The sequence below is a fragment of the Lygodium microphyllum genome, chromosome 25 (assembly GCF_053477565.2).
Source record: "Lygodium microphyllum isolate KBCC chromosome 25, Lygodium_microphyllum_v1.1.10, whole genome shotgun sequence".
NCBI classification, from domain to species: Eukaryota; Viridiplantae; Streptophyta; class Polypodiopsida; order Schizaeales; family Lygodiaceae; genus Lygodium; species Lygodium microphyllum.
Genome location: NC_141159.1, coordinates 93,210,695 through 93,237,784, shown reverse-complemented (window position 1 = coordinate 93,237,784; position 27,090 = coordinate 93,210,695). Strand labels below are relative to the sequence as shown.

General features: G+C 42.7%; 1 protein-coding gene across 1 annotated transcript in view; it reads left to right on the top strand.

The window, feature by feature from the left end:
* The window catches only part of LOC148014506 (ABC transporter A family member 8-like), a 123,141-nt gene that overhangs the window by 56,593 nt on the left and 39,458 nt on the right, over positions 1-27,090 (top strand). The window contains exons 8-16 of the mRNA XM_087666938.1: positions 7,776-7,938; positions 9,010-9,135; positions 9,227-9,310; positions 10,574-10,920; positions 11,020-11,220; positions 11,355-11,464; positions 11,561-11,645; positions 11,734-11,862; positions 11,983-12,088. Of these exons, the coding sequence (XP_087523064.1) occupies positions 7,776-7,938; positions 9,010-9,135; positions 9,227-9,310; positions 10,574-10,920; positions 11,020-11,220; positions 11,355-11,464; positions 11,561-11,645; positions 11,734-11,862; positions 11,983-12,088 (1,351 nt within the window). The remainder of the gene's footprint in view (positions 1-7,775; positions 7,939-9,009; positions 9,136-9,226; positions 9,311-10,573; positions 10,921-11,019; positions 11,221-11,354; positions 11,465-11,560; positions 11,646-11,733; positions 11,863-11,982; positions 12,089-27,090) is intronic.

The window sequence follows — 27,090 nt, the reverse complement described above, 5'->3', positions numbered from 1 at the left end:
TAACATGTTTAGCATGATCCAGAGACTGTATGCTACGTTTTAGGGATCCATATAGAGTATGATACACTCTCTAGTGCATACTCTTTTCCTTGGTTCTTCAAAGACATGAGAGTTTGAGGGGTGGCATTCACCTTGCATAATGTGTTCACTCCATTGAGCATTGATTTTATTCATTCATCTTCTGTGTTCATTGTCTTTCAAGTTACCCTAACTGTACTAAATTCTTTTATCAGTTTGTGCTTTGTCGTATGATTGTGTTTGTATTGTGTTCAAGTATTTTTTTTACACACACCACCTTCCTTACTGACATTTGGAGTTTTGAGGATAGTTGCAGACCCTAAAAGATCTCTCGCGCTTTGTGGTTATCAATGCAGCCTAGCAGTTGGTAGTCAGCTTCATTATGGTAGAGATGGAGTCCCATGTGTTTGATAGGGGGAGCCATAGGAGACACAAAGACATTGAATGTGTTTCCCTAGGCCTTACGTTATGTAGAGGAGAGCCATTAGGTGGTGTTTCATGACACAACAGATTTTAGGACCATGACATGGGGGATGGGGCATGGGTTATGGATAGAGGCCCAACTTGTAGCTATGAGTATACGGGGGTGAGTCATGTCTATCTCATTTGGGATTAGCTCGAATAGGATTGCCATGCTCGATTTCTCATAGTCAATGTGGACTTAGGTGCATTGCTACAAATGAGAGGTCATGGCTAGCACCATACAAGGTATAACCCTTAAACCTTAGGGTTGTAAGAGGGTGTTCACACCTGAAGTGTGTGCAACACAAAAAGTGCTTGAAAATGTGTAACATAGGCACATAAAATAAAGAGAATAAATTTGGGGAAAAAAACCTCTTGTACGGAGAGTAAAAAGTGCCTGAGTGTCCTACTGAGATCACCAACACTCCTCCGTGGGTGTAGGCGTGAGTGAAACCCAACAAACCCCCCTGGAGTGATGTGAATCATAATCACTAGCCTAATTAGAATCACTGTAAGCATGTAAGTGCAGTGGTCCCCCCTTGGTGTAAAACAATCCAAGAGATCTAGTACTTTGGAAGTAAGGGAAAATACGCTCGACAGCTTGCTAATGTGACATGCGTGGCTGATGCATATATTTGCTCAGGGCTAAAAGTGCAAACTGTATGTCTGGCCTAGTGTTGCATAGGTAGATAATGCATCCAACTGCTAGAGCATACGTGTGTATATCAAACAAGTCACTGTCATCATGCAATGAGAGCTTCAGTCCAGGTTCCATTGGTGTACAGACTGGCTTGCAATCTTGTAAGCCAAACCTCTCAAGAAGTTTACCAATGTATCTTGACTATGATAAACCAATACCTCTAGCATCATGTACGAACTGAATGCCCAAGAAATAGTGCAAAGACCCAAGTCTGACATCTCAAAAGTTTGCCACAAATTTTGTTTAAATGCTGAAATCTAATCAGCATGTGTCCCTATAAGCAAAAGCTCATCAACATATAGATAAATGATCAGCATGGATCCCCCCTCTTTACATACGTAAAGAGTAGACTCTGATGAGCTGTTTGTGAATCCTTGGCTGAGTAAAAAGGCATCAATCTTTGTGTACCAATCTCTAGGAGCTTGTTTCAAGCCATATAAAGCTTTTTTCAACTTACAAACCGAGTGTTCAGATCCCTCAACTACAAAGTGAATGGGCTGTTGTACGTATACTTCTTCATGAAGTTTCCCATGTAAAATCGCAGTCTTTATATCTAACTGATGCACAGTCCATCCATAATGGGCAGCCAATGCAACCATAGACCTGATGGTAGTCATGCGGGAGGTACGAGCAAATGTCTCCTCGTAGTCAATGCCTTTCTTTTGTGCATAGCCCTTGGCTACAAGCATGGCTTTATATTTGTCAATGGATCCATCTGCATTCCTTTTCAGCTTGTAGACCCATTTGTTCCAATGGCTTTCTTCCCAATAGGAAAAGACACTAAATCCCATGTTTGATTCTTAATGATGGAATCAAACTCAGCTTGCATTCCTGCCATCCAATGTACACTATGTTGTGCATCCTCAAAACATTCAGGCTCCTTATCATCAACTGTATTTGCTACCATAACAAACTCCATGGTATTTGCAGTATCATGCATACGAGCTTGCCTTCTAGTACGACCAGCCATGGGAGTATCCAAATGACTATCTTTCATAGTCTGTAAATACCATCTAGGCATTTGTCTTGCCTCTTGACTGTGCACAAGCTCTTACTGAAATTTCAGATTCAACACTTTGCTAAATATTCACATCAGCCATTGGCTGATTTTCTGCATTTTCCAATGGAGCAGTTGGCTGAACATTAAGTTCACTTGTTGAAACTCTAGCTGAATCACAAAATGAAATGGGCAGCAGCCCTTCAAATACATCGCTGGCAGCCTGATATGTGTCAAAACCAGCAAGGGATAATTCTGATTTTTTATCAAAAAGTACATCCCTATTGACAAATACCTTTTTAGAGATAGGATCATATAATCTGTATCCTTTGCTCTCAGTGTTGTACCCCACAAAAATGCATTTGACAGCCTTGTTATCCAACTTTTTTCTAAGTACCTTGGGAATGTGTGCATATGCAAGACACCCAAAGGTACGTTAAGTGTCCAACAGAAGGTTTCCGGTTGTTCCAAGCCTCAAAATGCGTGATATTCTTTAATGCTTTGGTGGAGCATTTATTCAAAACATGGCAAGCTCTTTGCTTTCAGCATACATCTGGCCATCTCCATGAGGGACCGATTCTTCCTCTCTGCAACCCCATTCTGTTGTGGAGTATAAGCAGTAGTAAATTGATGAGCAATGCCCTTCTACTTCAAAAAAGAATTCAGCATAGAGGACATATATTTTCCCCCTTGGTCCGAACGGAGAGTCTTCACCCTACAGCCAGATTGGTTCTCAACAAGTGCTACAAAAGCCAAAAATGCATCATTCACTTCTAACTTTTTCACTAAAGAATAGACCCAGGAGAAGTGAGTAAAGTCATCAATAAAAGTTATAAAATAGTAACATCCACCCAATGACTTTGTCTGCACAAGGCCATATACATCTGAGTGCACTAACTGTAACATGGCTGTGGCTCTAAAAGCAACATCATGGGGAAACGAAAACCGATGCATTTTTCCCAAAATACATCCCTCGCATAAGTGCCTAGGAGGTCTCTCCAAGAGAGGTAATCCATCTAGCATCTGGGTGCGCTGTAAAAGCATCAAGCTACCATATTTTACATGCCCCATGCGAGCATGCCATAACTCCGCCTGTAACACAATAAGAGTAAGAGTGGACACTAAATATGCTGACTGATCAATTGAAAGAGCATCCGCCTCATATAACCCATGACATAGAGTGCGAGTCAAGACTAAAGGCATGTGTTTCTTATCTCGCACCATGCATCTGTCATCATCCAAGGTGACTTGCCAACCACATCGTACGAAAGAAGAAATAGATAATAAATTTTTCTTTATACCTGTCACAAACAAAGCATCCTATAGGCGGAGAATAGATCCATCAATGGCTATGAGCTCAATCTCCCCAATACCTCTACAGGGTATGATGCATTGTTGGTATGTTGTACAAACTTGCCAACTAGGGTTGCACCAACAGAAACAAACAAATCTCTGCGAGATGTGATGTGCCTAGAAGAACCACTCAAAAAACCATGTGCGAGTATCCCTCAGTAGAGCTAAATGCTCTATCAACCCAAGAAGAGTCATAACTGCATGTATAAAAACAATAGTCCCTGTCTACAACAAAGGACGTTGACTCAGTAGCAGTGGAGGGAGCATGAGAAACAGACATCCCTGACTCCTTTTTTTTCTCCTTGGCTATGCGCTTTCTACAGTCAGTGAGGTAGTGGCTTGGCTTCTTGCAATAATGGCATTTACCCTTCTTGGCTTGCGTGCCCCCTTGCTTCTTATTACCCTATGAAGTGCCTGAAGTCCCAGAGCTCTGAGGAGCATTCTTTGCTTGGCTTCCCTTGCCCTTTTGTCGTGCCATAAAAGCTTGCTCAGAGGCTATAACATCCACACCACTATTTCTTCTTGTTTGCTCCTCCTCTAAGAGCAAACTGACCAGCTGAAGAAAACTAAGTGGCTGTGGGGCAATCCTCATGGTGAAGTTCAAGGCTCTATGAAAGGCCAAGTACGAGGGTGGCAATGAATTCAATGTAGTAGATATCATCTGGGCATCTGAGTAATACTCATCAACATTCATAAGCTGCTCACGCAAGTCCTGAATTTTGTTTAGCTGATCCTACATAGAATTACCCTCATCCATCTTCAATGTCTCAAGCTCTTTCTTCAAGAAAGAGATGCGGGTCTCATTCTTACCAGCAAACATCTGCTCCAAGGTCAACTAAGCTTCTCGTGAAGAAGTTGTAGACCGAATGTGAGGGATAATAGACGGCTGAACTGCCAATGCAATCAACGACAAAGCCTGTGCATCCGGTGTATCCCATGCCTTTTGTGCTACCAATCTTTGGGGAAGTGGCTAAAGTGGAGCAGGCTGAACAGGCTGAGTTACCCCTTGTCCACGTTCTCCTGGAGGAGGAGTAGCAGGAACCACAGCTCTGGGCCTAACTTCTTCTCCACTTACGTAGTCCCAAAGATTCTTCACAATCAGCACATTCTTCATCATGAAGGACCAGAGTGAATAGTTGTTACCATCCAACCTATCCTCCTTGGATACATAGGTAAATACATCACCTCCCTGATTTGCCATGATAAACAATGCCAAAAAAAAGAGCAAAAGAGCAAAAGAGCAATGTCCTAGCTGGACCAACCTGGAAATCTCAAAATTTCCAGAAATTACAGCAAATAACTTGTTGCAATTAGCAAAGTGAAGTACACTCTGTCAAAACTGTCTATAATGCACGCAGTGCAAGGTGCATTCAATGCTTAGCAACAGTGCAGAAGCAAAAGCCGCAAATTTTCTTCCCCCAAAATGCTCAAAAACAGTCTACTTCAGACTGAAACTGCTCTACATGTAACAATGTCTTCTTAAAACCCAAAAGCCCCAAAATTTCTTGCCTTATTTGCCAAGAAATTTCTGTATAAATTGTGTCCTAGACACGTATCGAGACTGCTGTGCCTGCCTGGGTAAAAGCCCCTTTCCCAGAGATGAATCTGGAATCAAAAAGTAATTTTTACTTGCAAATTTTTTTAAACCTGGCACAGGAACCAGTCAAGCTGGTGGTGGGTGGCCTAAGCAGGTGGCGAACGGGTGGTCTGGGTGTTGAGAATGCAGGGGCAGCCTTGGCCACAGGTGGGCAGAAGGTGGAGGGAAGAAGAGGAGCAGAGAGGCGGTGGAGTGCTGTGCAGGTGAGTGCAGAGGCAGAGCACAGAGGGGTGCTGGTACAGGGCGCAGGCGGCGCTGCAGGTGGGCGCACCACAGGGTGTGGCAGGCGCAGCGCTGGGCACAGGTGGAGCGCTGGCAGGCTGCAGTACTGGGCACAGGCGGCGCAAGAGACAGGCCAGACGAGCGGCGCAGGTTGCAGATGGGCAGCCCTGGTCAGAGGCAGCGGCGGTGCTGGCAGAGCAGCTGGCGTAGGTGGGCGGAGCTGCAGTGGCACTCTCTGGAGCCGCAGGTGGTGCTGGGACTGTCTGGAGCTGTAGGTCTCTGGCTGGTGGGAGCCGACTGTTCCAGTTGAAAGGCAGTTCCAGAGGGGCTGAGCTAAGCTGTACTCTGAGAAGGGACTGACCTGTATTCAGCTCTGATAACAAATGTGAGAGATTGAGTGGATCAAAGCTCAGCTGAGAGTGAAGTAGATAGTGTGGAATGTGGAAGCATGACACCCAATACAATATAGACTGAAAGTGTAAGATGAAAGTACAAGGTAGAACACTTAAACCTTATTCTTATAAGAGGGTGTTCACACCTGAAGTGTGTGTAACACAATAAGTGCCTGAAAATGTGTAACATAGGCACATAAAATAAAGAGAATCAATTTGGGGGAAAAAACCTCTTGTACAGAGAGTAAAAAGTGCCCCAGTGTCCTACTGAGATCACCGACACTCCTCTGTGAGCATAGGCGTGAGTTAAACCCAACAAGATGTAGCATGCTGTATCTACTGTGGAGACTCTCTTTAGAATTTGCATAGAGGTTGTCTATAATCTTGATGAGAGATGGGAGATGATATATGATGGTTTAGAGGATACGAGGAGAGATGCCTTTCCCAAAACTTGGGATACTAGCACTTTCTTTCACTATCAACAACTTGGCACTACAGACCTGCTGCTTGGTTATTCAATTAGGCCTTGTAATAGACTTCCCCCTTTATTCTGCATCCTTTGTTTTGGAAGTCCCTTATAGGGTCATTTTTGTGCTTTGCCTTGGTATATGTTGTCCCAAGGGGATTTATTAATGCAATCATCCATTCTCTCTTTTTAAATTAAAAGCTGTAATGTTTGTAGAAAGCTTCAAAAGAAGAAAGTACACTTAACTAAGGTTGGTGTCTAGAGACATTAAAACTAACACTAATGTAGTTTTGATGAGTATGATAATGAGATGGCAGCTGTAGGCCCGAATTGATCAATGTGTCAACATAGTATGAAAGGGGATAAGAGTAGGATAATTGTAGAGCTGGGCAGTCTTAAAAGCTACAAATAACACTAGGGTGAATAAGGATTAGATGTTTCATTCCATCTTAAGACTAAGGAGTGTTTCCCCTTTTTGTGCCTTCCATGGAAACAAATCATTATTTTTTTCTCTTTATCAGCTCACTTCAAAAGGTTTTACAAGAGTGATGAGCTTTGCCATTAATTGAAAAACGGTTTCCTAGAGCTGTTTATGTTATAGATGATCATGTTGCAACGTTTTCAACAAGAATACGAGGGCTGTGTCATGAGCGCACAATCAGCGTGTAGGCACTCACTTTCATTCACTTTTGTGATGGTTGGTGTAATCTAAATGTGTAGGCATAACCCATGAAAGACTATCCGAGAGTCAAATAGGAGAGATAGGTACCCAACTTGAGTGAAATCCCAAACTCAAAACACCACACATAAGAAACAAAAAATAACAAGATCCTTGGGAGGGACAATCTCCCTAGTAAATTATTTAAAGCTACATGGAGGACATGTGGCTATGATATATGAAACTTCACGAATGAAGTCAAGAATTCAAGAATTATGCCTAAATTTGTCAATGAGGGACTCATTAAACTCATACTCAAGGGGCCCAAGAGAGACCAGCTAGGAAAATGGAGATCCCTCAAAATGCTTAATGTCATGTACAAGGTTAATGCTAAAGCCCTTGAAGGTAGAGCAGGAGTGGAAGCATGAGTAGAAACAAGAGTATTTGAAGGACACCAACGTTTATGCACAAAGAAGAAGGTTTTTAACTCAGATGCAATTTGCATCTGTAATGCTATCGGTTAGATGCTTGGAATTTTTTTCCATGTGAAGGAATGAGTTGGAATGGTCCAGATAATACTCCTTTATTCAATGCCTTTAGGACACGTAGTACTTTCAAATGTATTGGCTCTGCAGGATGCATGATTGAACTCGTCAATGGAAGTATGTATTGTTAACACTTTACATATTGTGGAACTTTTAAATTGCTCCTTTACTTTGTGAACAATTATCCTTAAGGTATTTGAGAATATCATATTGCCATTTTTTTGGTCAGCACAATCTTCCTTCTACCTCTTTATTGATTTTACCAATTCTTTCTTGGTATCTCTCTTTACATTGTCCTGTTTTCCTCCAATTTGGAGTTAAATATGTAGTTAGTCAATGCTAACTGGATGGGTTTGCTTCTTCAGGTGATCATTTCAACTTTGGTATATGAGAAGCAACAAAAGCTTCGAGTTATGATGAAGATGCATGGATTAGGAGATGGAACCTACTACATTGTTACCTACTTCTTCTTCTTTTTGCTTTCAATTATTTATATGACAGGTTTTGTTATGTTTGGTTCCCTTATTGGTAAGACTTCTTAATCATCAACTATTTCTGCCTTCAGAAGGAAATTTTGATTTTGCATATTCTCAAAAGTAAAGCAGCAAGCAATGTTAATAGTTCTTAACACAGTACTTGCTAAGGCAAACGACTGATGGGAAGTTTAAATACATGGCCCGGACAGCATAGTCAGAAGGGATGAGGATCACAATGGGGATGGGGAGTGGGGAACAGGTAGGAATTGCCATTCCTTGTTACTATGTAGTCACATGGTACAGGAAGAATCTACCATCCCTGATGATCCTAAACCCAAAAATGGCCATAGCTCTAGATATTTGCATGTGGCAAAAATGTCAGACATGGGAGATCACTAGCAGCATAAAAGCTTGGTGCATCTGGAAGGCCACATGTAAACATGCAGTTCCGCAGGAGAGGACTCATCCAGCAGAGTATCAGAGACATTCGGCTTGATGTTATTCGTTCCTCAAAGGTTTATGGAAGAACCCTAGGGAGATTCAAAAAGGGAAAGGGATAGCAAGGGAGTTTGGAAACCTAGGTTGAGCAGTTGTATAACCTATCTCTTCCCCCAGCAGTTTCCTAGATATTTTGATGAGTATGGTAACACCAGAGCACTCAACCTTGGAGTGCCTCTGTATCCTTTCTTTTGTAGTGCTCAATCTGTTTACCCTCTGAGCCTTTTCATTTGTGGCATGATGAGCCTTCTTTAGCTGATAAAATTGGTTGATTGGTGGTATTATTGGTTTGTTCTTGTTTTCTGTGGTTTTAGCATGGTCAGACTATTTGTCTGTCCTAATGGTGTGTAGTTTTAGCTAAGCACCATTCAGTTTTTTCCTTTTTCAGCCTATGACAAGAAGGCAATCAAGAATTGCGATTGAAGTATCTGAAAAAGTTTTGACAAGAAAGTTGCATCAGTGTTGCTTGAAAATCCCCATCCAAATTTATTTGAGAATTTTGGAAGTTTAATAAAGAAAATTTGATGTTCCATCTTTCACGTTATGTACTTGAAAAGTATACAAGAAAAAGAAAGAACTTCACTTTACTTCTAAATCCAGAAAATTTGTTTCCAATTCTTGACAGGCCTCAAATTCTTCAAGCTAAATTCTTACAGCATTCAATTAATATTCTACTTTCTATATATAAATCTGCAAATTTCTTTGGGGTTCTTTATATCTGCTTTTTTCTCAAATGCAACTAGTGCCACAGGTACTTTAGATGTTTTCTATAATTTGTTGAGCATGTTACTTTGATGGAAGCCTATTCCATATTTATATAAATACATAGCTGTTGTTCACAGTTGTTGGCTACCTTTATGTGTTTGGATTTGGTCTATTGGGAGCATCCCTTTTTCAGTTCTTTGTGGAGGACAAAAGCTTCAACAGTAAGAATCTAGATCATACCGATTGCTAAATACTACATCTTTGTTTTTCGTGTATAGATGTCAATATGTTGTCATGGCCTTCATAATGTTTCTGAATCTCTTTATATCTGTGAGTATTAGTGCCTTTATTTCTTTTCCTGAGAAGTCTTCTTGGGTATGAAGTCACAGCAAAGCTAAAACCATGATTTCATGTTTTGTAAAATGGCCCCAGCTTTTCTTGGGTACCCGTTTACTTTTCTGAAAAGTTCTAAACAGTGATAAGAATATGCATGTTTGTTACAGATTTTGCTAAGATGCTATAGATGATACTCCAATCATGGACAAAACCTTTCTGTGCATAATGGATGATGTTAGGAAGAAGGGCATGAATTGTTGTTGATGATCTTTGCCAATGCATTGTAGGCAAACAAAGGCAATTGGTTGCTACTAAATTTCTGATTCTCTTCCCCCTTGGGGTGTAGACCTGTCGAGATGCTGACTGGCACCCTCTGTATGCTGATCTTGGGATGCTGCCAGCTGAGGTTCTTAACCTCCTTCCAAAAGGCAAAGGGAAGGGTTTAATAGAAGTTTTGGAATTATAGACTGGAAGACTGGTTATATTGTGTAGCCCTTGTACTAGACACTCTTCATAGAGAGTGGCCTGCCTGGGAGATTTCTAATCCTATGTTTATTTCCTTTGTAATGTAGGATGCCTGTATCATATGCTACATTTGTGATGCCAGTCACCAAGGTATTCTGGTTACAATTCTCTTTTCTGTTTTCTGTTTTGGTTATACTTCTCTTTTTCTGTAAAGGGAAACACTTTATTAGGTACCCATCAGTTAGTTTAAAAATTCCATAGCTAGCTGGAGTTATCTTCTCACATTTTTTTCATCCTGATGGGATCAACCACTCACTGCACTATTTGCAAATGTTTCAACCTGGTCTGGCCTATACTGCTTTGGTTTGACCCAAACATTTGAGGATTAGTTCAGATGGTCTTTAACATCTGTAAGCTATACACTAGTTACTGAGCTCTAAAGTCAGAGAACTTTTTACAAAATGTTCAACTTTCTCATGGACCTAAATTCCAATTCCCAAGGATTTAGATTTTATAACAAAATCCATCTGGCTTTGCTTTCTTCATAATTTACAAGGACAGATCATGCAGCATCAATTTACCTCTTAAGGCATCTATTTTCCTTGTCAAGTACAAGGGTGATTGAGTATTGATTTCTAGTAGCAGCGTCCATTGATAATCATCTGGGTATTTTTTCTTTTCAGAAGGTGCACTCGTCCTTATGGAGATTCTTCCTGGTTTTGCTTTGTTCCGAGGATTGTATGAGCTTTCACAATATGCTCTTACAGGCTACTATCAAGGCACGAAGGGTATGCAGTGGGCTAACCTGAAAGACCCTCAAAATGGAATGAAACAAGTGTTTACAATAATGCTTGTAGAATGGATCATCCTTATGCCTGTTGGATATTACAAAGACACTACATCCTTTAGAAACCAAGGATTTTGGCTTAAATTTTTAAAAGAAATTCAAACATTTTTCACAAGGTCATCAGTCAAGATACTTGATTCTCATGTTAATGATGAAGTGCAAAAGCGTGATGTTTTACAAGAAGTAAGTCTGTCTCCCATGGTGTGTAACCATTTTACAGTGTTCAGATTTGTGATTTAATACCATTTAATCTGAGAACTGTTCAATCTGCAAACTTTCTAGAAACTATTAGTGAAGGAGATTCTGTCAACAAATGCTTCAGCATATCCAATTGTTTGTGATGATTTGAGAAAAGTTTATCCTGGAAAAGATGGAACTACCGATAAGCATGCTGTGCAAGGCATATCTTTTGCTGTCCCACTTGGGCAATGTTTTGGAATGCTTGGACCCAATGGTGCTGGGAAAACATCAAGCTTGAACATGGTGAAAACAAGTACCTTCAGCAATCTAATAATGACACATATAAACACTTTATTTGGTACCTGGAAGCCTAAATACACTGAAGATATACTGTTTCTGTGGTGAGAACGTATTTGTCCTACTGAATCTACTTGCAGATGATTGGCCTCTCAAATCCAACTTCAGGAACAGCCTACATACAGGGGCTAGATATCAAAAAAGATATGGACAAAATCCACTTGGTTGTGGGTGTTTGTCCACAGTATGAGTAAGATTTTCTCTGACGTTTTTATGCAGGATATGTAAAAATGCAAAACCAATTCTGCGTGCTAGATGGCTTCTCAATTCTTTTTTTTTTTTGCAGCCTTTTATGGGAGACACTGACAGGCAGAGAACACCTACTTTTCTATGGAAAACTTAAGAACTTGAAAGGAAGCATGCTTGCAGATGTGAGATTGCTTCCCTTCAGGCATTAAAGTCTCTGAAAAGCATGACAGGCAAAATTGGAATGTAGTTTGAGTATGTTGTCTTTTGCAGGCAGTACTCCAATCATTGAGGAGTGTCAACCTTTTAAGTGGGCATGTTGCCAATAAATTGGTAGGAACATATAGTGGAGGAATGAAGCGAAGACTAAGTGTTGCCATATCGCTTATAGGAGATCCAAAAGTATATGTGTTTGCAGTGTCCTCCTTTATTTTGATATATTTTCAGCTTAATCATCCTTTTTTGCAAGAAGATTTTGATGATTTAGAAGCCACTGAGCCTTTCCAGAATTTCACACAACAGGTTGTTTACATGGATGAGCCAAGTGCAGGGCTAGATCCTGCTTCCAAAAGTTTTCTTTGGAATGTAGTGAAAAGGGCAAAACAAGGACGCTCAATTATTCTTACAAGTATGATGCTTGTAATCTTTAGATGGAAGTGCTTGTAGGGAATACGATGCATTTAATTAGAATTAATATTAGACATTGTTAAAGGTTGATGAAGATTTTACAGCACACAACTACGTCCATGCAACCTCAATGCTTGCAGACTTACTTCCCTCAAAAATTGGACCCTATGTCAAGTCTTGCTACTTGGTCTTAGCACATGTCTCAAGTAGATAAGATCTGCCAGATTTGGACAAGCTCATCAGTAGCACACGTCTCAAATAGATCCCATTTGCAGATCTAGACAATATGCGAAATATAAATTGTTGGCTTGCTTGTATGCTTTTGATGATAAAAATTGCTGAACTCATCAGTCTTTTGCTTGCCTTCTTCAAAAATATGCATTTGAGAATATTGTGCGCTTTTTGGATATGTAGGGTATTGTGGTCACATTGAGCCTCGGTTGCCTCGGTCTATAATATGTATGTGTTTCGAATACTATAAATCTTTGTTGGGTCCACCAAAAATTCTCACTGATCAGGTTCATGCTGCTGATCATTATATTCTAGACATGGTGCATGACTAGGTGAATCCTGAATGGGCAGATTTTGTGGAAGAAGATATTACTCAGACAAAGGTCGAGGAGGTGTTGTCCCATTTTCCACGTAGGAAAAGCCTTGGTTTGGATGGCTTGCCTAATGAACTCTTTTCTACATACGTTGACCAGCTTAAGGACCCATTGGCATGACTTGTCAGCAAGTTTGGAGATTGAGTAGCATGCCTTTGGATTGGTAGATTGAAGTTCTTCGTTTGTTACTGAAGATTTCCCATCCCCAACCCCCAACACCCCTGCTCCCTCCCAAAAAGAAAAGAAAAGAAAAGAAAAATACTTTGAAGCAATGGAGACCCATTTTTGTTATGGGATCCTTGTAGAAAATCTTCTCTAAGAGCATCACCAATAGTCTACAAAAAGTATTCCCGCAATTGAATCACCTGCGGTGGTACGGTTTCATTAGGGTTTGGAATATCATGCATAATATTCTCAATGTTCAATTGGGGATAGACTATGACAAAGCCTCTATGTAAGAGGTTGTTATGATTCAACTAGATATTGGAAAGGCTTTTGATAATGTCAACCGACAGTTACCCTAGCTGTTAGGGCAACATTCAATTGTCTCTGAGTTACCCTAACTATGTTCTTTTGAGTTTATGCTTTGTCATACGCTTGGTGACTGTATACAGAATATAGAATACTCATGCAACAAACAAACTATGCAAGAATGAAAATTGTACCTTGAACTCTCATGTCTCGAGGACTGAGGTAGAGGCGCTAAGCGGGAGAGTTTTTCGTACTCCTAATGGATCCCAAAACATAGCAAGGCAGCCTCCAAATGCCAGACAAAAGAAACATGCAAGTGTGTGGTGTCGGACAAGCAGAGGAGAGAGAAAACTGCAAATGCGGCAAGCTGATGGTGACGTGGCAGGCTGATGGCAGCAAAAATGCAGGTATGATGATGTGGCAAGCTGACAGCAGTAAAAATGCAGGTATGATGATGTGCCAGTCTGTATAGCAGCCACAGATCACAAACGCAGCAGTTCAGCAGGTCACTAATTGTAGATGATGTGGCTGATCAGCAAACATAGCAGAAATCGATGTAGATTGCGCGATGGATGCTGGGAATAGGTGCCTGATGGATTTAGACAGCAAGGGGCAGCTTTGGTTGAGATGTCCTCCGCGAACGGGGTGTGGGCGCAATGAAGCTAGAGGGCTTGGAACCTACAAAAGTGAGATTGAGCTGAATGGAGGGCAGCATGCTTATTTATAGAAAGTTTCAGGACTTTGTACCGTGCACCATTCTAAAACTCTCTCAAACTGTGCCCATTTCAGGATTTTCTTTAATTAAGCATTTTTGGGGCTGTTTAAGTGGCTAATTCAGCATGTAATGCTTATGTTAGCTTAACATCCCCTCTTAGGCTAACAAACTAAGCTAGAAAGAAAGGCCAACCCAAAGATTTGAGGGTGTTTGTTTTTATGTGTTCTTACTCCAAGAGTCTCACCCCAAAGTAGCTAGGGCATCAAACAAAGGGTGCATGGTGGCTACCTAGTGGCTTACCAAGACTACGAAGGTGATGGTTATCTTACCAAGGGAGTCCAAGTGGTTACCTCATAGAGACCAGGACATCCGACAAAGAGTGCGCATTGATTGCCTAGTGGCCTACCAAGTCCTACGAAGGCGGATGGAACCACAATGAACTTTAAAAAAAAAAATATTGGTTCAAAGAGTAGAGATAGTGGTTGATTAAATAATAGATAGGAGACAAGTAGCCAGACTCAAAATCTTTCACAAAATAAATAGGCTATCCCTACCACTAATGGATGTCGATGACGAAGGAAGAGATTAGTGGTGTGTGTAGTAAATATGGTGGGTATGTGGAGAGGCAAAAAAAGATATGCGGAGAGCAAGCTAGCGAAGCTAAGTAAGCAAAGGAGGCTACCTTGGAGATTGCCATGTGCAATGCTATGAATATGGTGGATCCAGAGTCGATCACTCAAAAAGATCAAAGAGGGATAAATGCGTACATATGCATGTTTACAAGAACAGAATGCCAATGCACTGGATTTATGCAAGAGGCAATGTTGGTGTGATCATGCTCATGCAAAAGGCTATGCAACAGTGCCACTTAGATAGTGTCCTCATAGGGGAATCATTCACTTGTCCAAGCATCCTTTTACAATCATGTCATCTTAATGATGTAGATGAAGATATAAAAGTACAATACACAAAAATATCTAAAAAGGAAAGAGTAAATAATATTGTGTCACCACAAAGAGAATAAAGTCGCCTCCTCTCAAACTAGAAGGAAAAGCTGGAGAGAATCACCCTCTCCCTGCTAAAGAAGTAGGGAAGGGTGTACCCAAGCTAATCGTACGTAGAATATACTACAACATCGATCGATTGATTGCCTTGGTCAATATGTCTACAAAGTTATCAGATGAAGGCACAAACTCTAGGCGTATAGTGCCTAGCTCAACCTTCTCTCTGGTGAAGTGGAAGTGGATCCCCATATGACACATCCGTCGTGTAATGATTGGATTGCCCGCAAGGACACTAGCACTTTGGTTGTTGCAGTAGACAACGGTGGGAGAGTTGCATGGAAAGTGAAGTGCGCCAGTAAGCTCCTTAAGTAGATAGCCTTTGTGATACCATAAAAAAGAGCCTGATACTCGGCCTTAGCCATCGAAGCCGCCACCATCTCCTGCTTATAGCTCGCCCAAGAGATGGGTGTTGTGCCCAAGGTAAAGAGATAGCTGCCATGGGAATGCCAGCTATCAAGATCTCCTATCTATTCAGAGTTAATGTGCTCCTACAAACATAAACTAGATCCAAAAGTTAGTCCATAAGAATAGGCACACTGTTAATATTTAAAAACACGAAAACATGCAATCCAATGTAACATCCTAGGTGCAATGAAACATTGACTAAGCAAACTAATTGACTAAGCTAAATCTAGCCTAGTGTGAATTAATCAAAGAAGCTTCCCTTCCATAGATCTATAGGTGTGCTCGTTTGACTGAGGTTATCCTTAGAAATATGGATAGTGGGATCAAGAGGCGTGGCCACAGGTTGTGTCTGATCCGTGCAATACTGGTTCACTAACTGAAGAGTATACTTTTGTTGTGACACAAAAATACTATCCCCAGATCGAACTTCCTGTATCCCCAAAAAATAGTACGATTCAAGGTCTCTCATCTCAAAAGTAGAACAAAATTGGGTCTTTATGTTTGCTACAGTAGCAAAATTTGAGCCAGTGATAAGTAAATCATCTACGTACAATAGGATATAGTTGACCCCCTCTGAGGTAGTATGGATATATAAATTCGGCTTATAAGGGGTACAATGGTATCCATGAATTCCAATGAACTCATCCATCCTCTAGAACCAAGACTGCGGAGCCTACTTCAGCTTGTAAAGAGCTTTCGGCAAATAAAAGACCTTATCTTTCTGGTCAACAAAAGGAAATCCGAGAGACTACTCCACATAGATTTCCTCTTTCTCCAGGCATTCATTCAAAAAGGCACTTTTGAGGTCCATCTAATAGATTGGCTAACCGTAGTGAGCGGCTAGTGCAACTAACAGACGAAAGGATATTAACTACGCAAGAGAAAAGGTCTCTTCATAGTCAATACCTTGCTTCTATCAAAACCCTTGCACCACAAGGTAAGGCTTGTACTTGTCTAAAGTCTCATCAGCCTTTAGTTTAGTCCTAAAAATCCAGTTTGTCCTAATGACTTTCTTGTGGCTCGAACAATCCACGAAGGTCCAAGTCTCATTTCGGTCAATACTCTCTAGCTCCTTTTCCATGGCCTCTTGCCATTGGGGATCCTAAAGAGCCTCGTGCTACCAACTATTCCAGCTCAGAATGCGCTATATAATCAATTGTAAACAGCGATGCAAATGATGCCTGAGATGCAAGCCATTGGGCAGATCTTCTAGAGCCCTCCAAAGTCGAATTTGGTGGAAGAATCTCGTATCCCGTATGGTTTGCTGGTACTAGCAAGGTAACGAGTCTTGCGGAGGGGGACGTGGGAGCTAAAGAATCTGTGGGTGGGTCAAGAGCGGATAGTAGACCCAGCTCAGAAGGCACTCTCTCTCAAGAAATAATGTGAGAAAAGGGCTCAGAATCTAGCACAAAAGATTGCACAATGTCCCTCTCATCAAACACTACTTCTTTCCTAACGATCACCTTGTTTTTCCGAGGATGGAACAGACGATAGGCTTTCGCTTCCAAGAAGTATCTAGCAAAAAGTGGGAGATTAGCTTGAGGAGTGAGCTTGTCTATCTTATCATCAAGGGTGTGTGTGTAAGCACGATGCCCAAAGACTTTAAAGTGGGAAACTATAGGCTATGCCTTGCCACAAGCAATCACTAAACTAGTCAAAGAGTCAAGAACCTCTACTATGGCCGCTGTGAAAAAGATTGCTCGACTCAACTAGCAAAGTTGCTGAACAAATAATAAGTTCACCCCTAGCTAGGGGACATGGCATACATCATCGAACATAACGCGATCTCTGGAAAAAATGACACAACCGTGAGTCTAAATTGCGATTGAGAAGTTGTTCCCAACTCCAACATACTTGGCTATAGGGGCTCGAGAAATGAAAATGTCCTTAATGGGGATCATATGATGGGTAGCTCCATTGTCCACAATCCAAGGAGTAGCTAAAGTACTCGACTATGGCGAGTGGGCCTCTATAGTCACCTCATCAAGAGACAACTCGCAAATGTGGACAAGATTCGCATTCTCAAATTTCTCTACGAAGATGATGTGAGCCTCTGCAAACCAATCAAACAAGCCCTCTAGCGTTGAGAATGTTGTCAACTGTGATGGTTGATTGGTGATAGCATGGGTCTGGCCTTGCCACTGCCCCTACTCAGGGTTGTCAACTGTGATTGGTGATAGCATGGGTTTGGCCTCGGCACTGCCCTTGCTCAGGGTTGCCACCACCCTACCTTCCTTGTTGGGGGTTGCCCAACTAAGGGGCGGGGGTCTAATTCTTAGCTTTTGATGTTGTGCCTCTTGCCTTTGATTGACACTCATCATCAAAGTGGCCAGCCTTCTAACAATGCTGACAATATTGATTTTTCTTTAGTACATTCTGCCACCCACGTTTTAGAGATGATTGGGAGTTTCCTTGGGTCACTTGCTTGATTTTGATTTTGATTTTGAGTTTGTTTGTGATTTTGATTGGAATTTTGATTTTATTTATTCTTCCCTTGCTGCCCCTTCTAGGAGGCAATGAGAGCCCCCTTTGTAAGATCACCTATTGGACAAAATGAAAGTATTTTCTCGGCAACTTGTTTAGAAACAATGTGATCTGATCATCTGAGGGCTTAGGAGCCGATTGATGTGGAGACACTGAAGCATGAATGTTTCCATAAAGTGCTGGTGGAGATGAAGGGACAAGAACACATAAGTCTTATCCAATGGTCAGCTAGGGCACAACAAAATGACTAGAAGCCCCACTAGATAATGCCATAGAGACAAACTGTTGTACCAACTGATCCAAACTTGATGAGGGTTGGGTGGCATACCCAAGCCATGAAAAGCCCGAAAGTGTAGGGATGGAAAGATAAACCTCCATCATGGAGACACCATCCAACTGAGAAAAAGACGAGGTCCTAAAGGGTGTGCCTAAGATGAAGGAAACCCCCCCCCCCCCCCCCCCCCCCCCCTGGATTTGTCATTTGTGTAGATGTGGGAAATATCTTAGGTTCCTTTTGTCCATTAAATGCAAATGAAGAAAAAGATGAATCACCAAAATCAAATTGACCACAAGATGTAAAAGCTGAACAAAAAGATAAAGGAGTAGTCACCCCAGATTCTTGCAATTTTTGTTTACCTTTTCTTGAGTGCAACTGGAAAAACCTATCCTCTTTAGGGCTAATGAACCGATACTTAGTTTGAAGAGTTCATCATGAGCATCTTTGATATCTTGCGGAAAAGAGGAAGTAAAATCAAAAGATTGAGTAGTAACATGCGTACGTGACATAGGAGTAAATGAAGGTAGAGAAGTATATGGAAAAGATGAAAGAGGTAAGGATGTAGATGATAGTGTTAGAGAGGAAAAGGTTGGTACTCCATGCTAGTTTCCATGTTAGGATGGCCAGTCCTTTGTGGAGTTTCTGTCCTTCCTGCAAAATCATTAGACTAGTGCACCGGATATAACATGGAAAACTCAAATTTACATTCAATCTGCTATTGAGCTCGATAAATGAGGATGAGATCGCATTTGGCTCATGAGATCTCGTATGATCTGTGGACTCCATGGTACTTTGAAGACTCTCTTGCCATGTCGGATGGAGCAGTAAGGTGTAAAGCCTACTTTGTCGCATGTCTTGATGTGCTAGGCTCGGCAGCATCATGATGATGTGGGAAAGATGTGTTCGAAGTCATCTAGCCCTTTTATTGTTCTTGCTTCTTGTGAAGGGCTTTCAAATCAAAGGCTAAGGTTTCATGGAAGAGAACCTCGCTCTAATACCATGTGAATAAATACCCTAATGTAGAAACATGAATGAAAGCGTACGACAAAGCATAAACTTAAAAGAAGACAGTCAGGGTTAGGGTAACTCAAAGACAATGAACACAATGGAATCTAAATGAATGACTAGATATAGAATATACAATGCTCACGCAACAAACAAAATGTGTAGTAATGAAAACTATACCTCGAACTCTCATGTCTTGATCAAGGCATAGGTGCCAAGCGGGAGAATGTGTCATACTCTTGACAGATCCCGAGACGTAGCAAGGCAGCCTTCAAATGTCAGACAACAGCAAATGTAGCAATGTGTGGTGTGGATGTGTATCGATTAGGTAGAGGAGAGAAAAATGCAAACTCAACAAGTTGATGATGACATGGTAGGCTGACGGCATAAAAAATGTAGGTATTGTTGAGAAACCCTTCACCTGCTGTTTGCGTTTTTGCATTTAGGGTTTACGTTTAGGGTTTGTAGCCCCAAAAAGGGGGTGCCACCCTAGACTGAGTGTGCCTATTTATAGGCCACTCTCTCATTCATCCTTACGGCTGATCCTTCAGTCCGTCACTCTCACTCTCTCTTCGTCAGTCTTCTGACACTCTCTCTTCCATCATCTCTCTCTCTCTCCTCTCCTATCACCATCTCCACACTCTCCTGGCGCCAGCCTTCATCTCTAGTTGGATGCGTTTATGGTGGCAATGTGCTCCTCTTCAGCTGGCGTCCATCCTCCATTGTTAGCGACAGCATCTTCTATGCTCCTACACCTTATGTTTGGAGTCCACACTCTCTTGGCGTCAGCATCCACCCTATCTGGCATCATCCTCTACCCTTTTGGCGGCTCTACCTTCTTGCGTTTGGTTGCCAGGGAGGTTCCTCACCATCTGGCGTCTCTCTCTAGTAGGCGTCACCTTCATCAAAGGCAATTGCACCTTGCATTTGGTTCCTAGCTGCTTCCCACCCCTTTGACGTTACTTCAACAGTTGGTGTCACCTCATTAGACTTGCGTTTGTAGACGGAGGCTTCATCGGCTTTCTCCCTGCTCGTAAGTACCACTCTTCATCCCTGCGTTTGCAGATTCAAAGGCTCCTCATCCTTTGACGGCAGTCTCCTTGCTCCAGGCAACACCTCCTTATCCTGTGTTTGCAGACTTAGAGGCTTCTTCCGTAGTCTTCCTGTACTCCAGGGATTCCTTTGTGCTACGGCACCCTTGTATCAAATTCACTTCATCAGCATACTTCTTTCATCATCTTCTATGTTTCTTTTCTCTCTTAGTGTTTGCCGTACACACTGTGTTTTCCCTAGCAAACCCTATTGTCTCTCTGGTCACTTAGTCATTTTGATATGGTGTCAGAGGCGGAGGTGCTCAAAGAGCCACAAAGATCCTCCTCATCAAAGAAGACAAAGACCGGTGGCGGGTTCGACATCAACATTTGATTTCTCTATCATTTCCGCTGCGCATTGGGAGATATCCTTTTTCTCTCTCCCACCCTCCCTTCTCCTCCAGTTTGCCACACCGGTACCATGGCGTCTCTGATTCCGTGGACACAAAAGTCATTGCATGAACTAGTGCAGCCCATGCGGTTCATGCTTTGGAAGAAGCAAGGAAATCAGCCAGGTTAAGTGGGTCTCTTGGCAAGATGTTACTATGCCAAAATGGTTGGGTGGCGCTGCCTTGCTGGATGCCAAAATTCATATGATAGCCTTGCAGTTTTCCCTCTTGCAGTCCTTATGTGCTTAGCATCATCTTTGGATAGACATTGCCAGGTTATTTTTCTCATGGACACACTAGTTTTGAGGCCCCATGGTGGAAGGTTTTGAATTCGACACAACCATTGAAAACTTCAAATTCTTTTTTTCTTACCCACTTGATTACATCGTGGCAGGAGATTCTTTTCTTCATTGTTTGGTGCCTCCCTAATTTTAGAAAGGAAGAAAATTCTTTCCAAGCAAAGGTTTTGGCTATGTCCAGGTTGCTCGATTGGCCTAACAAGCACATGTAGAGGAATACATTTAATAGGATGGCAAGATTGGGCTTGAAGACTATTGAGGATGTTGTTAATTCGGGTCAGTCTAGGGTATTCTTTTCATCAAACGTGTCAATACTTCTGAGTACCTTGAGGTTACAGGCTGATTTGGTCCCCTTGTTTGCTTTTTAACTGTTATTGCCATGGTTGGATTGGGCTTTTGTGAAACCAAAGGACTTTCTGAAATGATGAGATGGGTCACCGAGAAAGCAAATATAGTTTGGTTTGTTTGTGACAATAGAGCTAAGTGGCATGATTGGCTACTTCATCTATGGATGTCTAAGCTTCCCTATGAACGAGAAGTTTTCATATAGAGGCTTCTTATTGGGGTCCTTCCCACTGGCAATGTGCTGTGTGGTCGCAATATATCCCAAGGCAGATGTGTTTTTTGTACTAGTGATGAAACTTGTGTTCATCTTTTCATCACTTGCCTAGCTGCCAGACAGGTTTGCGACTTCATATCCAAAGTATGAACCTCATTGACAGGTCAAAGAACGCCCATCCATTCTTGGGTTCTGGGCAAGATACCTTCAATGGCTAGGTTATAGTCCCATCATCCTTGCCTCTTTCAGTTCATTCGATGGACAGGTCTTGAACACATCTAGTGAACTCGCAACGCTTTTACCTTTGATTGGTCCTTGAGCATCCGTGGTCATGTGGGTCATGTGCGAGGGTTGCTACTATGGCATATTAATTCCATGGTTTCAGCTGGCTTGATACTTGGAGAGGTGGCTGCTCCATGCATGGATATTGTTTGCTCAATCCCTGTTCTGTCTACTTCATGATCCTCTTATTTTGTTCCTGTAGTGTGGCGTTTTCTTAGCCTTTTGGCTTCATGAGTGTTTGTTGCCAATCTTTGATTGTGCTTGGTTGACCAGAAGGCCTGACGTAAGTATTTCTATACATTAATTCAAACTTCATGAAAAGAGAGAGAGAGAGAGAGAGAGAGAGAGAGAGAGAGAGAGAGAGAGAGAGAGAGGATGGCAGGGCAGGTAAGTGTGATCTCAGACCTTGGTTGGGAGACTTGTGACATGACACACCTACACTCCTGACCTCAAACATAGAACGTATTCAAGCAAAGACCTATGACAGATCATGACAACAGACCTGCAATTGTGACCTCAAACAGACGCTTGTGACTTGACTGGCGTGACCTGATTGGCATGACCACAAAGAGAGAGAGAGAGAGAGAGAGTATATTAACGTCTCTAAAAGGCCAATGTGGCCTATGAGACCAAAGCAGTACATACAATGATGGTGTGTTTCTCATCTAGAACGAGAAAAAAGATGAAAAACATGCCTATAAGACTGAAAAGGAAATGAAATAGTGTCCCATAAAAGGGAAACATGTCAGTGATCTGAAAGTGAGAGTAGAGAAAGGAAAACTCTCCATCAATGATATGTCTGTTCTCTAGGGAGGTGTATCTCTGCATAGCTGAGGCGTCTTGGCATCTGTCTCCTGTGGCGCTCAATGATGGCTTTAATTTGTTTGTGGTGTGGATGTCTAGGCCTTCGTCCGGGTGGACGTGGGCGCCTAGACCGGCTAAGTGCCACTGCTCTATCCAAAGGGACACCTACGGAAGATGAGGTTCAATGATGATGTACTCCTGTAGGCTGTGTGGCAGTAGTAGTGGTATCTGCCATACTCTGTCGTGTATCCATGAAAAAGTCAGTGACTGCTCTCTGTCTATGTGAGCCGAGCTGTGGGGGCCTCCTACTCCGTAGAATTGTTGCTCTGCGCCTCTGGAGCTCCAAGAGGAAAAATCCCAAGCATCTCTGATCCTCATACTGCACGATCCGTCTCAGGGGTCCAAAACCCTCTCGAAACAGACAGTGGTATCTACCTCGTATGTCGTAATATACAGTGCATCGGCAGATGTAGTGTTCCTCTGTCTCTGGCTCTCTGTCGCATAGTGGGCATATGCGTTCTTCTGTCTGTATACCCTCCCATCTGCCTGTCTCAATCCTCAGGTGGTCGGATGAGGTGCGGATCTGACCAATAACTGTGCGTAGTCCATGAGGCAGCTGTGTGTCCATGTAATTGGGTCGGGTGATGAAACCATCCTCAGATACCTGGAGGAAGTGGGTCTGGTAGTGTGCCATCCTCGTGCCATGGGGCGAGGGGGGTCGGATCCAGGTCTTCTCCGTATCTAACTTCAGTATGTCTGCTCTGATCACATGGTTTAGCTCTGATCGGCTTAGGTCAAGTGTAGGGCAATCCAGGCTATAGTCAAAGGGGGGTAGTCTGTCAATCTGCAGACCATGTAGACGCATCCATGTACTCATCTAAGCATACCAACAGTGTTTGTCACCGTCTGCTGCTAGTTGTCTAGAAGAGGCCAGGGCTAGCCGTGGGTATCTATCTTGGGGGAGCTCCCATAGTCTATGTATGAAAGTCACTGCCTGAACCAAGGCCTCAGCCACCATGGGTGATGCCCCCAACTCAGCTCTGATAATCTCATGTGGGGTCGAGCTCTTCGCTCGTATCATGCGTGAGATCATCATGACCAGTGGTCTTTCCATATGCTCCCATCCATCATAGTATTCCTTCTTTGGTCCATCCTGGTCTCCCAAAGGCTGTCTCCTCGTGTGAAACAGACTCGGACCCCAAATAGCTGCCCCATATAGGAGTGTGGGTGTAACCAAGGTGTCAAAAAGCCACAGTTTGGTGCGCGGCTCATGAAATTGTATGTGAGCACATTGCCTCTCCAATGCCCCTAAGGCTGCATATGCTTTTGCCAAACGAGCCTCTGATGTCTCTCTCCAAGAGAACTGTGGTCCCTTCAATGTGACCCCCAAATAAACATACTGCCTAACCATCTCCACTGGCTCTCCGTCAAAAGTAAACTGGTGCTCAGCTCTTGTCACCCAAGCAGCTGAAGTGTTAAATACCATAACTTTAGTTTTCCCAAGGTTCACCTTAAGATCTCTATCTCTGCAAAAAGCTGATAATGCATCCAAGTGTCTATTTAGTCCCTCAGGTGAGTCAGATATAAGTACAATATCATCGGCATAAAGCAGTAATGGTATCAGCACTCCAGCTAGGCTGGCTCTGGCCCCACCCGTCCTATCCACATATTCTGAAATCTCATCTATATACAGCCCAAAAAGTGTCGGTGAAAGTGGACAGCCTTGTTTCACCCCAATGGTGCTATTGACTGTATCTGAGATGCCCTCAGGTGTTCGTACTCTGCCTGTCACTGTCTCATATAGGGCATAGATACTCCACTGTATCTCTACGGGCACATCAATGTTTTGCATTCTTTTCATGAGTCTAGCATGTGGCACTGTGTCAAAGGCCTTGCGAAAGTCCACAAAACAGCAATAGATCTTTTTCTTGAATGCCTTGCCTTCTTCAATGATTGCCCTCAACGTAAAGATATGGTCTAGAGTTGTATATCCCCTCCCGAAGCCAGCCTGGCCTTTTGACCTCAGGCCATGCATCTCGGCCCATTCACTCAACGCTTGTTCCACGATAGAGCCATATATCTTGGCCAGCATGTGTCCAATCATGATAGTTCGGTAGTTACTAGGTAGCGCGGGGTCTCCACTCTTAAAGAGCGGCACAATAATATGGTCTGACCAACAGGTTGGAAATCCCTCACAAACTGCCCTATTAAAGATGTGAGCCAGCGTTGGTGCCAGAATATCACAGGCATGCGTGAAGTGTTCAGCCACTAAACCCTCATGGTCTTGGGCTCTTCCATTTTTCAGCTTCCATATGGCATTCCTCACTTTTTTTTCTGTGAAAAATCTGCAATTTGCTGGTCTTGAGGTTGAGGGGAGTGGCATAGGCTCTTGGCCAGGGATATCATAGAGTGTGCAAGCATATCCATGCCAATCATCCGGTCTAGTAATTTGTAGGGGTGGCTGGCTCTCGTGCATCTTTTTCCATGCTCTCTTGCTGTCCTGCCCGTTTCTAGTCTGCTCAGGTATTCCTGCTTCTTTTTGCGTACCAACCATTTGAAGAGTGTTCGAGCATGCCTATGGGTGCATATACCAAGTGCCAGCTCTCGCTGAAAACGTGCTCGTGTCTCTCTGCACTCATCATCATACCAGCCATTCTGTGGAGCATTACCTCGTGGAGGTTTATCTGACGGTGTAGTGTGTGGGAAAGCGTATGCTGCTGAAGTGTGTATTATCTCGGCCAACTGTCCTGTAAACTCATCCAGAGAGGCCTGTGTGTCTAGCTCCCTCAATGCATCTCGCACAGTAATGCTGTATATGTGTGAGGTCGCTTCCACAAAATCATAGCGTGGTAATTTTGGTATATGTGACTGTGCTTCATGTATATGCCCATATTGCATTGTGAAGGCTAGAATAGCATGGTCTGCTACTAATCCAATTGGTCTGTCTGAGATTTCAAAACTTTTTATGTCAGGTGGCAAGTTGGGTGATCCAATCAAATAGTCCACTGTGCTTGACCCCTTCTTGTTATTCCAACATGTGAAGCCATTAGATCTTGGCCACTGTGGTAGCCCGTTAAGGATGGCCAAACCATGTGCACTTCCCAGTGCCAGTAGGTGTGTTCCATATTCTGTTATCTCTCTATCTTGGGCTGATCTAACTAATCCCACTTCATCTAATGCAATATCTCTGAACATCTCATCACTAGTGTCAAAGAAAGCAGATTGGTTGTTTCCTGTGCGTGCATTAAAGTCTCCTGCTAGTAGAACATCCCCAATTCTCATGTATCCCATTATGTCCTCATATAGTGGTGTATACGGGGATGCCTCTTTAGGGGCAAACTTAGAGTATGCAGGGGGAAAATAGCATATGGCAATATACATGTCGCGAGTTCTGCTTGTACGTAACCTGATCCACATGTATCTTGCCTCTACATTTCTATGTACCACTTGGACTGTATCTCGGAGCTCTTCTCTAAATAGAATTGCCACACCTCCTGATCCCCTCGTCCCTCCAGGCCGTCTAGGCTGAGGGCGATATACACTTTCCCATCTATATCCATATACATCAGGTAAACGGCTGTCTTTACATTGATGTGTCTCAGTATACATAGCAATGTCTATACCTTTGAAAGTATCCTCAAAATAACCTACATCTGTCTTAAGGGAGCCATTGCAATTCCACAGTGTGAACTTCAGGGTCTCATAGGCCGTGCACCGTCATGCCGTCCTTTTCTCTGTGATGATGACTCTTCCATCTCTGTATACAGCCCATTTACCTGCTTTCCGTGCCTCTAGAACACGTGGCATATTTTCCCTCCTGTGGGCTAACTGGGCTGGGGTGAGGTCTTCATCTAGGTAGATCTTTTCTCCTTTGAGAGCGATCCTCTTAGAGAGAAAGGCTCTCTTCTTTTCCAGGTCTCCAAACTTCAAGATGAGGACTTTTGTTTTTGTGTCAGCCTTCCCGACTCCCCAAGCCCCAATGATGGGTACATTTGTAGCTCCAATTTTGGTGGCAAGAGCTGTAGCATCTTCAATTGGGGAGCTTTTCTCGTCTAGTCCAACCACTCTTACGTGGAGTGCACGTACCTGCCTTTTTGCCTCTTCTTCCAAGGTGGCATTCATGACTTCCACTTTGTTGCCATGCATTCCTTTGTTCTTTTTTGCCACATCTATCCATTCTGCATTTTCTTTGACGGTATTCTCAACATTCTCCATTTTCTTTTGGGTGCCTTCCACCACACTTGCATAGGTGTGCATGTCCTTTTTTAAAACATCCATTTCTTTTTGTAGTTCCGGTGTGGTTTGTGGTTCCTTTTGTGTGTCCAGTTTCTTTTTGCATTCGTCTAGTTCTTCTTGTAGATTAGAGATCAATGAGTCTTTCTCTGCCATGCGTGCATCCAAAGTTTGTTGCATCTCCTTTTTTAGTTCTTCCATCATTTCAGCTCGAACCTGCTCTTGTATGTCCTTTTCCATTTCCTTCCTCATGGTACGTATTTCAGCACGGAGTATGGTCAACATCTCCTCATATAGTGTTTCATTAATTTTGCGGGATG